The 13,906-nt window shown below is 44.8% G+C and overlaps 2 protein-coding genes across 2 annotated transcripts; both read right to left on the reverse strand.

The window, feature by feature from the left end:
• Positions 1-2,366: 2,366 nt before the first annotated feature.
• On the reverse strand, positions 2,367-6,071 carry LOC118124793 (homeobox protein Hox-A10). Its single transcript, XM_035182936.2, has 2 exons — positions 5,031-6,071; positions 2,367-4,091 (listed from the first exon to the last, which is right to left on the reverse strand). The coding sequence occupies exons 1-2, from the start codon at positions 5,890-5,892 to the stop codon at positions 3,817-3,819; spliced, it is 1,137 nt and encodes a 378-aa protein (XP_035038827.1). The 5' UTR covers positions 5,893-6,071; the 3' UTR covers positions 2,367-3,816.
• Positions 6,072-10,469: 4,398 nt separating this feature from the next.
• Positions 10,470-13,651, reverse strand: hoxa11a (homeobox A11a). The gene is made up of 2 exons (XM_035183743.2): positions 12,825-13,651; positions 10,470-12,000 (listed from the first exon to the last, which is right to left on the reverse strand). Exons 1-2 carry the CDS (start codon positions 13,486-13,488, stop codon positions 11,768-11,770), a joined length of 897 nt encoding a protein of 298 aa, XP_035039634.1. The 5' UTR covers positions 13,489-13,651; the 3' UTR covers positions 10,470-11,767.
• Between the last annotated feature and the right edge of the window lie 255 nt (positions 13,652-13,906).

Genomic DNA, 13,906 nt, shown 5'->3' on the forward strand with positions numbered 1-13,906 from the left:
CCCTTTGCCAAAATAGTTATTTCCACTTTTCAACATTTTCCTGCAGGAGATATTTTGGGCAGTTTGGTAGTTTTGCGTAAAAGCGTGAAAAACCAAACATGTTCATTCTCATCACGTGGCCATACTCTTCTACAATAACCGCAGTTGGTGATTTCTTTTAGTGATATTGCACATCACTGTATGGACTAGAACTATACATGTCTAAGATCTAAACATCCACATTATAGCACACATTCATTTTATATCAGAAGTACAGGACTGTGTTCCTACAGTTGGAAAATAAACAAACATGGACTAGTTTTTAGGAATTGGAAAAGATTTTAATTTGGAATTTGTCATTATTTTAACACAAAAAAGCAGGAGTATTTTATTTACAATTTGCAGTTTCTGACTTAACTACATACATTATAACAACGCGGTTACAACTAGTGTTAAAACACTTGTTAACATATATTTAAAATTAAATAAATTACTGGAAAGCCTGTAAGTGCGTGATATAAAATATAAAGTAACATGTGTGATATAAAATGGCTACAACAATGGAAAATAAGAAAGATATTGAATATTACAATTTAAAACAGGCAAATAAAACTGAATAAATTCGGTGTATACGTCTATATTTTAGAAAGCCGCTGTATTAAATAGCACAGAGCAGAAATATTTATTAAATATATGAGAGGTTTTTCGACGTGACATATTGACGGCCGGTGCCTGTTTCTCGTGGCTTAAGCCGCGGAATATTTGCACCGCCGTTATCACTTGCATTTGGCCTATAGGTCGGTATCGTCACTGCCATTAACAAATGAAGTGTAATGCGCGCCAGCAGCCGGTGCTCTGGTGTAACGTTACACCTAAACACAGCGAAAGCGTAATGTGTGGTGTTTGTGGTTTGCTCCTGTTAAAATGAGCTAAATGGTGCGAGGCGTGATAAACAACAAGACACAAGAGCACAGCTTCACTATAAAATACACCACGTAGAGGCACTTTTAGATTCAAAATAAACATTGAATCAATGGAATAAATGCGCAAAGGAGCGGGAAGAAACCTGCCCGCTACTACATTTAAAGAAAATATATGAACACAAAAACCTTAACTTTAAACCAACGCGCAAATGGCTCAAAAATATGTTGTAAAATATGCATGTTGTGTTTTAAATGATGGCAAGAATATTCACACTAAAGGAGACTCATTGTGTATTACAGAAAAACTGCAATAACCTGAACTGATTTCAAAGGGGGTGGCTGTGTGCGTAAATGCGCATTATATCCTAAACTTATATGAGCCCACATTGAATATATACAAAGCGGCATCCCCTCACATGTTACCCTGTGTGTTTTATTTATTACCAGCAAATAAACGAAGGGCTTGGCCAACACCCCACAAGGCCACAGGCAATACAACACTCAGGAATTTTCTCTTCTCTGCAGCTCTTCCTATTGCTTTTTAGCAAAGGAAAACAAAACAAGGTGTCCAAAATGTGCAGTCTCGTTGCAGGCTCCTCACCTCACTACCTGCACGTTATTTGTCCAGCAGACATCAAACAAGCCGTGGGGGGAAAGGAGCGGCTGTGCGCCTATTTGTGCACTAAAACTTAGAATAGTCACTAGACACCTTTGGAGCAGGAGAAGACGCCACTGTGCCAATGGCTCTTAGGCTGTAAACCTAAATCAGGGTGTTTTTTTCACTCGGTTTACCGCAGGGGCTATTTACTTCTTTTGCCTCCGCAGATAACAGCCTGTCTGGCGGATCTAAATGTCGCCATAAAGCCCTTCCCCTCCTTTTGTCTGAGCCACTATTGCGCAGCGGAAGCATCCGGTCCCATTGCCCACGGAGGTCGCTGTTGCCTCATTCACCTTCCCCTTCCCCTCCACTGCAGTGGTCGTAACCGAGGCCTTGTCTGGCGTGTCTGCGTCACTACTACTCACGGAAAACACTCACGGCTTTACCCTTTAATTCCAAGTCCACGACGCATACCGCAGCCCAGCTTTGATCAGGTTTGAAATTCTGCACACATGGGCCGCTCGGCTCGCTTTAAAACGACCAAACACATGGAGAACTATAGAGGACACAACAGGAGACAGGTTAAAGAATATACACAACAGCCAGCCACCCCTCCCCGATTTATGAGCCGGGCAGGTTTGCAACATGCTTCCAAATCACCTCTGCACAATGTTCAACAAACCCAATCATCTTTATGTCCCCGGTTTTGCTTCCCCCCTCGGTTTCGATGCATGTAACTGGGGCAATTAAGACAGTGTCATGTTGCAGAGTTAGAAATGGACCCCAACAACATGAAACTACCTAAACCACTCGACAGTCGATCCGGGCCTCAAGTGGAAACCCAATCAGCCAATTCGTAATGCACCGTGGTCGTCGGTTCCGTCATCGAGCGTCCACAAATGCGTCTGTTCTGAGAAAGTGCAAGTGTGTGGCACAACACTAAAGTGAAGCCGTTGCAACAAGGCGCAAAAATAGACAATTGTCACAATGAAGAATGCACTTACCCGCTCCCAGAAGCGTTAATCCTACTATTCCGAAGTAAAGCAGAAGGTAATGTTCTATCCACATTGCGCATCTGTACAGTAAGGATTTCTAGCAGAGAGCCGGGCCTCCTCTCCGTCTGAGAGGCTCTCCCACGACTGAAGCTGCTCTTAGAGGAGAGGGAGAAACCTCATATACCAGCCAGTCATAAAACTCTACAATAGCCGGCTGGGCATGCAGCTAGACGGCTTATAGCCTAATATCTTAATTATTTCCGATGGCCATTACTTTAGCCCCTGAGAACATTTCTGAGCTGGTTCACAAAACAACTCCCATCCCCAGTGTTGGAGCACGTATTATTTTTTGGACATTTGAATTTCAAAACAAAGCATTTAAAACTTATCCTGGAAAATAGAACCCCCCACGCTACAAAAATGCAAACAGCTACTCCTTAATGCGAGCTGATAATTTATTAAGCATTACACAAAAACACAATGTCATATGTACACAGAAATATACAGTAAAAACAGTTCTCCTTCACTTTACGCACCGTTTTGTGTGTGTAAACGTCAACGTGATTAAAGATCCAGTTTATACATTTAGCTCATACGTAGAATAGTTCTATATCATGGTGGACTACATCTAATGGCCCTAATGAATTACTCTTTCCTCGGTGATACATGGGTATTATATTCCAGAGTGGTTCAAAAATTAATTCTCAAAATAATAAGAAAACTTTATATCATGCAATTCCAATTAAAATAAAATAAATTCATAATTGTTGGACTAAATTTGGGGGAAAGTGTTATTGTTCAGCGGTGGGGGAGAAAGTGGACAAATCAAACACTTTCACAGTGTGTGCTTGTGTGTGTGAGTGGGTGGGTGTGTGGGTGTGTGTGTGTCTGCGTGTGTGTGTGTGTCTGTGTGTGTGTGTGTGTGTGTGTCTGCGTGTGTGTGGGTGTGCGTGTGCGTGTGTGTGTTTCAACTGCATGGATTCAATTCCACTGACGACACAATCCAAACATACGACAGAAGTGACAGATACGTGTCGACGATACAAAAAAACACAACATCAGAAAACAATCAGATGGTACCTCTTACATTTTTTTAAACATCCGTCTTTTCTCAGTAGCTCACAGAGGACGATGTACTGACATTACGCGTGTCTGGGAAAAAAAAGAAAGTTGTAACCCCACAGTCAAAACGAGTCATGTGGACAAGTGGTGAGGGGAGATGGAGAAGTGGAAATTTTTTTGGGGGTAGGGGTGGGGGGGTGTTGTATTTTGATTTCACCAATTCTTGCCTCTGTTTCAGTGAGATCACGTTCTTGGTTCATCACGAAAATCCATAGTTGGAGGTGAGCTCCCGGATACGGTTCTCCCGCGTCATTTTCTTCAGTTTCATCCTGCGGTTCTGGAACCAGATTTTAACCTGTCTGTCCGTCAGGTGGACGCCTTTACTGATCTCTAGGCGGCGCTCTCGGGTCAGGTACATGTTGAAGAGGAACTCTTTCTCCAGCTCCAGTGTCTGGTGCTTGGTGTATGGGCAGCGTTTCTTCCGGCCACTCTTCGCCGTCAGCCAGTTGGCCGTGTTTTCACTTTTTTTTTCTCCTAAAGAAAATGGCAGATATATAGATGGTTTTACGCACTGCAACATGAGGCACTGCGGCGTGTGATGGTGTGTGTGTGTGTGTGTATATTATGTCTATGAGTGTGTGTGTGTGTGTGTGTGTGTAGATTATGTCTATGAGTGTGTGTGTGTGTGGGTGGGTGTATGTGTGTGTGTGCGTGTGTGTGTGTTTGTGGAGGGGAAACAGAGGCAGCATTTGAGCATCTGGGAGTGTGTGTGTCTATCTTTGTATTATGAAGATATTACAGTAACCCTCGAGTCTGTCTGTGTGTGTCTGTGTGTGGATGTGTGTGTGTTATGCGTAAAGTATGCCCTCTTTGTTAGACCCACTAGACTTCTAATTAAAACGGGACCAACAGTAATTTCAAAATATAACATTGCATACAACATTGTATATCGGTTGTCCAGTTAAATATCAACAATGTATTTGTTTCACTAAAGAAGTGAGCTCATGGAAACATGGCACAAAAAGACCTGCACGAGTTGGCCTGCACGAACACATGTAAGCCTATGTTGTGTGTTTTACGCAGCGGTCAGGAGACACTGTATTCAAAATGTATAATATTGTACTAGAACATTAAATACAATTTTTTAAATAACCTCTTTTTGTCATATCACACGGTACGACTGAATAACTAAAACCAAGTCTAGCTTTCTAGCTAAGGTTTTTACGCATCAAATGTTAGCGTGTTTTCATGCACAAATACACAAATTTATTGCATTGATACCATAGATAGTTGTATCTATGAAGTAAAGACAGAATAATCTATCAATCTATTTTTTTCAGTGCTGTCTTACTTCTGCAGCCTAAACAGTAGCATACAACTTGACAGGTACAATTAAAAAAACGTGTCTACCTGCACTACCTGTATGGAAACTAACCACAGTGCAGGACCACACCTATGATGAAATGTGATTACCTTTAGTGGTCTTTGCTGGTCTCTCTTTGTCATTCACCTCCGCCTCGTCTGCTGAGGACGCCTCTGCATCCGAGGACTCTCTTGTCGCCTCGGCCCCCGGTGCAGCGTGAGGCTGCACGTCTGCTTTCGCCGAGGACACGGGCTCCTCGGTTCTCCGTTCTTCATGCGCCGTGGCTGGAGCAGAAGTCGAGGTTGGTGGCGTGTGGAAACGAGCAGTAGCAGTGGGGTGTAAGCCAAAATGGGAATGGGAAGGGTTCGGTTGGGGGCCGCTGGTGTTGTAAAGTTTATGAGAATGTGCGTGCGTCTGAGACAAGCGGAAGTAGCCCGGCACAGGCACTGAGCCCCCGCCGCCGCCATCAGTAACTGTACAAGAACTCGAGCCGAGTCCGGCTGGAGTCAATCTCGAATATGTCAGATCTTCGGCGGTTGAGGCTTTAGGGCACTTCGGCTGCTCGTACAGACAGTAGGTGCTCTCTTCCTTAATGTTCTGCGGGAACGAGCAGGGCGCGACCTGGGGACCTACCGGGTGCTCTTGATCCATTCGACATGACCTCTGCGCGTCCATCCACATCTCCATGCTGGACATGTACGCACCTGAGGCTGAAACCATATTCTGGGCGCCCAGCTCGCTCCGCTTACCCATACCTGGGAAGTATCCATAGTTGTGTAGTCCGTAAGGCACTTCTGTAGCAGTGCTATGAGGCACGCACACCGCGCTCCCTGTGTAGTGACCTCCGCCGCTCTCCGTGCGGCCACCGATCAGAGAATCCACTAAAAACGCATTTCCTGACGGGCTGTCCGAACATGACATTATTGTGGTGTATTTTGGCGAAGGGAGAAGATAGCCCTTTCTGGCTGACATTTCTTGTACAAAACATGTTGGATATGATTAGCGGCACCCCCCTCTCCACCGTGCGGACCGTAAAACCAATGGAAATGCTGGAAGATGGGCAGTCCCTCCCACTCCGGGGCTACGTAGCAGCCGAGGCGATATCCATCATGGAGCTGAGGCAGAGAAAGGAGACAGCGCAGCAATCAGTGTTTTCACTCACCTCGCTTTAATGCACCACCATTAGCACATACAGAGGGAGAGGTCTAACACGTCGCTAAGTTTGAAACTAAACATCTTAATGCAAACTTTGCCATTCATGGAAGCATTCTTTAAGGAAACCATCACACAAATATCAGCTGCGCAAGACGCCGGATGATGTCTGGAGTAGTGATTGTCCCTATAGGTGCAAATCAATAACACAGAGCTCAATAGTGGATGTAACAGTAAGAAGCATCACATTTCTAAAACCTAAAACCCATGTGCTGATGTATGAGTGGCTGTCATTAACGTGTAAACATAAAGCTACACACAGCAACAACTCCCTCTCGCTACAGTACACACACTGCTTCATATGAGGTAGATGTGGCCTTAAGGTGGCAAATCAAGTTTCAAAGTTTAGGGGCTGCTGAAACCCACCAACAAAGACATCAAATAACAAAGCCATCGGACTTAGCGGCAATAAAGTGTTTTGAACTGCAGAGGAAATTCGCCTTTGGCAACATCACTTGGTCAAAAAAGCGGTTCATCCTTTTAGCCTGAAGACAGTGACTTCTTCCGCACTAAAAACAAATATGTTGAGACCACGGCGGCCTGGAGGAGGTGAGCAGCTAATATCCAAGAAACCGTTTCCCATTTTTTTACCCTCGGATATTGATTCATCTATTTTCCACACGCACTGTCATCACTAATAATATCAAATTTACTTTAACTGTACTATTTTTTTTCAAACAAAAAATATCACATTGCGTCAAACATACCTGATTAAACTATTAATTTAGACTAATGTTGAATTAAATAAAAATCCGGACTACAGCAAAGATATGCCCGTGCGTAAACAAAGACAGAGCATTTCCTCGTCACAAATAATAGCATTTAAATTTACATTGATGGAAATTCCTTTATGCTGTACAGAAAACAATTAATTCAATATATGAGGAAATTGTTGCTTCCTTAAAACGGAGCCTGACGTTGGTTCCTAAGAGAAAATTCATGCTTTTTGGAGCCTGTATTACGCACTAGATTTCTCTTTGATTAAGAGAATTAACAACAGTATAATACATATTTTACATTTCATAATTAGGTTTTGTATTAAAGTAGTTATGTATTTGTAATGTGTGTATTTTCTGGGCATTTCTGTGCCTGATTCGGGCCATTCCCAGCCGAAGCCATTACACACAACAAAATAAAAACAAGGACAAACTTGCATAGTCCTTGGTTAAATTGGAATAACAGCAAAAATATAATTTCGTTTTGCTGCTGCATTAATTTGTATTCCACATAAAACACCAGATAATAGCAACTGCGTCCAAGGTGCAAATTTACATTTCGGGTGGAAACTGCTGAAATATTGATCACGCCGTTGCTGAGCCGTCACCCTGCACCACGGCTAAGCAGACATAAAGCTTGCACATACAAGTCACCCTGTCGGTCCAATTTGGGGCAATAAGGGCCACAATAAAACTCTCCTTCCATCTCGTCGTGTCCTTGGACATGTGCACTCGATTGCTCTCTCCAGGTTGAAGTTAATCTTGGCCAGCTTTGCCATTACCAGGCCCAGGTGGCCACGAGCCCCCCGGGTGTATTTGCAGCCGGTTGTAGCAGAAATGAGCAAATTTGGGAGAAATTCATAAATTGCGCCCATTTAGGTTTTAAAACGCTCCGCCATTGACAGCTCATTTATGTACACTCGCTTAGGCCGTAGCGCGTCGACGGTGGACATTTGTCAATCCCTGCTGCTCAAAAACGCACATATTTCAAATGGCTTAAATGACTGCTTGCGCCTTGGTTATTTATGTGTGTACGACTGTAGTACAATAACCCGTTTAAAAAGCAAAATGATATATTAGGGAATTTTTAAAAGCAAAGAGCATATTCTGCATTGCGGGAGTTTTTTAAAAGACAAATGCAGCGCGCCGAGCGTTTGCGCCTGTTTATCAAATTCCCCCCAAACCATAACATAATTCACTCGAGTGTTGGGCCCCTCAAAAACGCACAAACTTACAGCGATAACTCCAAAGCCTGTGTACTCTCCCCAACAGCGGCCTGTTCCTTATGGGACACATGAGCTGCAAAGGAAACTAAATACATCAATTAATTATGTGCGCAGAGTATTAAATTGTTTTAGGCCTGCACACTTCGTGGTGTTGCGCTGACATGGAGGGCCTATCGATATCTTTGCGTTACAGTTATTAATTGTAGCTATTAAATCTTCATTTTCACAGCTGCCTGGCTATTATGTCCCCAAAACAGTTTACTCTGACCACTGGCTTTGATCAGGCCCATATAATCGTGGCCGAAGAGGCCGTTTGAGTCGTATCATGTTCGTCCCGAGTGCAGTTATGAACAATAACGCGGCGTTTTATTACATCCAGCGGAAGTATTTATTTTTCACGAGAGACAAAGGAGAAAGGGACTCAGCGCACACGCATTGGAAGTCCAGAATAGTCGCTCGCCACTTGGACTGACACCGAATAGCTTATAGTGCGGATCCGTGTCCAGGTCAGGAAGGAAAAGGGAGAAGCGATTGGTGCCCTATCACAATCAAATCGACTTTCCCTAATAACTGACTATATACACTTGGCACGTACAGACAATAATGTGTTTTGGAAGGGCGTCAAATGTTGTTAGTGGATTCTTTGAAGAGGAGAGGGAAGACGGGGGAAGAGAATTTGAGCATATAGAAAGCCAGCTGCTGTGATTTAAGATGAGCTGCATTAGCACGAGAGCCAGCTGGGAAAAAAATGTTTTGTACCCAGCTCCCACTGCTTACTGTTGTATCGTTAAGATGCTGACTGTAAACCATTCTTTAAATCATTAAGGCAAGACTCCCCCCAAAATCCAAAACATTTGTGGTGAGACTGGACGGGGTTGCGGATCTCTGCAGGTACAAGCCGGCCATGCTATACTTCACCCATTAAAAAGCCCAAGCTCAGCAAAATGAATAGCACATGCAGCATGAAGGCTTGGCACAGATGTGTTGCCTTATTAGGGCCCCCAGGAAGACTTTCTCTACCCCACGGCCCACTGAGCACGAGAGCGAAAATGTGGGAACCGAACACACACCGGCGCCTTTCTCAAACCAACAGACCTCGCGTGGTAGCGCCCAACAGCAAGAAGCTTGTGGTTGCACCAGAGCAAACTAGTGAAGCTCCGGGCTGTGTTTGCAAACAGCTTTTTACCTGCGTGCATTCGAGGTGAGCGTGGAGACGAAAAGATCCGCGGCCGTGACATTGGTCCCAATAGCGCCGCCCGGTGGCAAAGGAGCGTCTGATCCTTAAGTGCAGCCGTCGCCACTACACTGATTCGAGGTGGATAAACTGCACGAGGGGGAAAAGCCTCTCAAATGGAGTCGATGCAGCCAACAAGCAGAGGCTTTTCCTGCGCGTCCTCTCCCTGTCGTTGCTCTCGCCTCCTTGGTAACACAGTTAATAACCTTGGGTCTCAGACGGTTTATTGCACTGCACTCCAATTGTACAAATGCTCCAGACTCTCAGACAGCTTTTATGGCCGCGTTGCTGCGGCAACGGGGAGGATGTCCCGTAATTAGGGACGGAATTCCAGCGCGCAGTAAAGGATGCGCAAGGCAAGGCCGGACTATGGCAGAGAGAGGCAACCATAAACTTCAGCCTCTCTCCCCCGCGTTTATGGCCCTTTTGACTGTCATATATGAACGCCAATGCGCTGCGGCTAGCCCCCATAAACACAGTGATAACAACAGCAAATATGGCAACCCTCGCCAAAGGAGAAGGCTGTTGGGACACTGTTTCCAAAGCCAATCAGTGAAATGACAGCGCGCACGCACACACACACACAAACACATACAAAGACTACAAAGAGAGAGGGGGATAGAGAGAGAAACGCATAGAAAAACTAAATGTAGCTGGTGCAAGGCTGAATGTTTGGCCACAATTAATGTTATGGAGATGGATAACGTGTGGACGCATGAGTTATCCACATTGGCTGAATGACAAAGATTTCCTGTAGTTGCAAAATACTGTAACATAGCTCAAAAATAATTGGAAAATGTAGCAGCACAAGAAGACAGCAGGGGAGTAATTATATCTCTTGTCGATTTCTGTTTATCTACATTTTTTAAACACCAGATTTCCACCGTTACGCATTTAAGATTGTGTAGAAATCATTGCTCAACGAGAAATGGCAACTTTTATTTTTTAATTAGTTCCTTTATTCACTTTTTCCATAAAAATAAATATAAACACATGTTTAATTTGCATGAGGTAGTGCGTGCGTGCGCCTCGAAGGAAGCACTACATGTGAACGCTCATATATGCTGCACATTCGGTTCGTAATAGTTTCCTCTGACACGTAAATGTGACAAATTCTGCTGCGAGTCTGTGTTAATTTGGCGTGCGTAAAAAACGAAATGAGAAAAATGTATAATGTGCGTTTTATTTTTCTTGACCATGACGTATATCTATTTCGAAAAAAAGGCAAACAACACGCAGGAGTTATACTTATTTTTTAATAATGATTTCATTGGTTGTTTTTATTTGGAAATAGAGTATAATACACAAGAGTTTTTGGGCATACCAAGCAGTTGATTCAATGCGATGACCCTGACAAGCTTTGCCCTGACAGCACACTTTAAAACGCAGATTTTTGTTTTTCTTTAAACCTTGATCAAGCTGCAAGTACCAAAGGATCAGGAGTCGTGAAAAAAATATTCTGTTATGCGCATCAGGTCCAGACCGAAGAGGCCCGCTGCATATAGGCTGTATACCTGTGTGAATGTGTTGGGCGTGTACCTCAGTGCAACTCCACACGGATCCAGTGGACAAGCTTATCTCTCTGGTTTTGGCCTGCATTATCAATACTCGCCTGATAGTCTCAAACAAAAAAAAATCAAAAAAAAGGGACAAATATGGATTTGGGTCTTGAAAGATACTCAAAAAATATAAATATTCAGCCTTCGCTCTGCAGGTTCAAGGGAAAGATGACAAAAAGCTTGTTTTGAGGTCAGCCCAGACTCAACACCAATCCCCACAGCCTGCCTGTAATAATGGACTTTTCTTTTCAAGCCGTGGCATTGAAACGAGATAGTAAACGAGTGGCTACAAAATAAATAAGCAGACAAAACAGAAACACATTACATTCTCATCCGTTCGGACTCATTATTTGGTCACACCAATATAGATTCAGTTATTAAAGTCACATGTTCGCCATCATCCCAGAAAACCCCAGCAGTTTTCTGATTTTTAAAACAGGAGGAATAAAATGGTAAAATAAATCTTTTGATTACAAAATACACTGGAGCAGTCAATTAGACTGCTGGGACTCTGTTTGTCCGCGTGAAAGGGAAATATAAGAAGGCGAGTGAGAGTCACAATAACGATAACATCGGGCCTTCGCACGCACAGTCTTGGCGAGGACAATAATCCGTTTCTACATTTCTCCCAAAATCAGAGTCGCTATTAAGTCCACAAACTTAATTCATGCTCACTCTTTAGGTTACTCAGATCACAGGAGACTGTTGTCCTCGAACTTGAAATTAACCATTGAGCACGGCTGCTGCTGCTGCTGCTGCTGCTCCTGCTGGAGCGGCCATTGTGGTACACAATGTACACAGGGAGAGAGTCACAGCCCCGGAGAGTCAGTCTGTAAACGCAGTGAGTCCCCACAGCAGAGGACTGTTCGAGCCTGGGGGACGGGATGCTGTGTTTGGCCCCTAAAGCAGAGGGTTGGACGTGTAATACTGTAATCTATCTCTGTTCAGTTTCTTCTCCTTCATGCGGCGATTCTGGAACCAGATTTTCACTTGTCGGTCGGTGAGGTTGAGCATCCGAGACAGTTGCAGGCGCTTCTCCTTGTTTATGTACACACTGAAGAAGAATTCTCGTTCAAGTTCTCGGATCTGATATTTGGAGTAAGGGCACCTCTTCTTGCGGGTCCTCTGTCCATCTGGAAAACAGACACACAAAATGTAGAGTTTATAGAAAATATTAACATTTCATGGAAGGCATGACCATGTTACAAAAAGATGTACACGTCCTGGATGTTACCCAGATTACGCACGGGCGGATTTCCTCTACATAAAGCATTAATAACATATTTCCTATTTCACCATTTCAAGTGTCATATATACTGATATTATATTACACTGGAAAGATTACCAAACCATTCGCAGCTGGTTCACTAGACAATACACTTGGGCTTTGACCTTTTCAAGCGAATGGAAACAACAAGCTCACTTTCAAATCCAAGCAATTGGCTTCAGGAAAAAAGGACGTGTTGCAATAAACAGTTTATATGGAAATGTACATATTGGTTTATATAGAAGACACAGGGGAGTTAATGTGCAAGTGGGAACCCACACACACACTCCATGATAGGTTCAGCACGAGAGCTCATGTGTGCTAAACCTTAAACTAGAGCCACCACCCTCATTACATGCAAATGGCCATTTAACGCCAAGAAAGCGTGAAACAACCAAGTTTATAATACATGGAATTGAAGCAGGTCTCTATAGGAATTCCCATTCATATCTGGGTGCTTTTTGGGGACGTCCAGGCTACAGAAAAATCACTGCCCTGTTGTCTTTCACGGCCAATTTCAATTCCAAACACGTGATCCTGCAGTTTATAACAAAGTTTTGTTGGGGGTGGGGGGTCTACAGGCCCTCTATAAACCTTATATGCTTATAAAACAGCATATAAAAATGTTAACAGCAGCGCGCAAGATTGCAAACTTTCTCTCATAACCTAGGCGCTGACTTTAATACGTACTGCTGCTGCTGGATTTCTCCTCATTGTTGCCGGAAGATAACTCCGGGCTGCTCGTCTCCTCCCGGGGCTCCTTCGCTTCGTCGTCCCGGCACGAAGGCGCGTCTTCCGGCGCGGAGCTGGGCTGCTTGGTCGCCGTTTTGTCCCCTGAGTAGCCGTTCGTGGAGGAGCTCTCCGACGCGTTCCCGTACGCCGTCTCGTAAAACTGATCGAAGACTTGTGGCAGCACGCCATTCCTGCCCACGTTCCCGTAGAAATTGGAGGCGGCGGACCCGGCGCTCGTGTGGTGGTGGTGGTGGTGGTACGCGGCGGCAGCAGCGGCGGCTGCGGGGCTGTTTTTACCGAACATATCCCCCACGACGGCGGATTGCGCCGACAGACAGTCCCGGTGCACCATGTCCTCTGCGCTGGGGTAGCACTGGGGCAAGTTCCCCCGGTGCGACCATTTACCGGACGGGTCAATGGCTGCATAGTCCCTGAATGTCACCTCTCTGACGGGTTGGACCTGCGGCAGGTTAGAGGAGTAGGAGTATGTCATGGGGCGGGTGGACTGGGTCTGGGACAAAAATGAGGGAAGACCGGAGAAATCAGCCCCCGACACATAATAAGTGCAACTGGGCAAATACATGTTCGATCCGACGGGGACCCGCTCGTCAAAATCCATCATCGTAGTTCACCCTCCACTATAACTCTATGTTGAGGTTTGATTCCTCTATAGCCGCCCTGAACATGGCTCTGAAGCGCCGTGCCTCTTGCCTCTTTGAAGCAGGTTCGCTAAACAGAAATTTGGAGACGTAGGCTGACGTGGAGAGCCATCTCCATCCACTCCACGGAGGAGGAGGTCACGTGACCACGCGGCAGAAATTGACAGATTTTCAGGCTGTGGGTGTGTGTGTGTGTGTATGTATGTGTGTGTGTGTGTGTGTGGGTGTGTGTGTGTGTGTGTGTGTCTACGCACGCGCGCGCCTGCCTGTCTGTGTGTGCGTATGCGCAAGAAAGTAAGAGGCATGACTGCTGTGTGTCCTAAAGCTTGACATTGGTGGTTCATCGCCATGTCGGCTTAAAACCGAATTCCTTCACACGCA

Source organism: Hippoglossus stenolepis, chromosome 17 (genome assembly GCF_022539355.2).
Source record: "Hippoglossus stenolepis isolate QCI-W04-F060 chromosome 17, HSTE1.2, whole genome shotgun sequence".
Taxonomy (NCBI): domain Eukaryota; kingdom Metazoa; phylum Chordata; class Actinopteri; order Pleuronectiformes; family Pleuronectidae; genus Hippoglossus; species Hippoglossus stenolepis.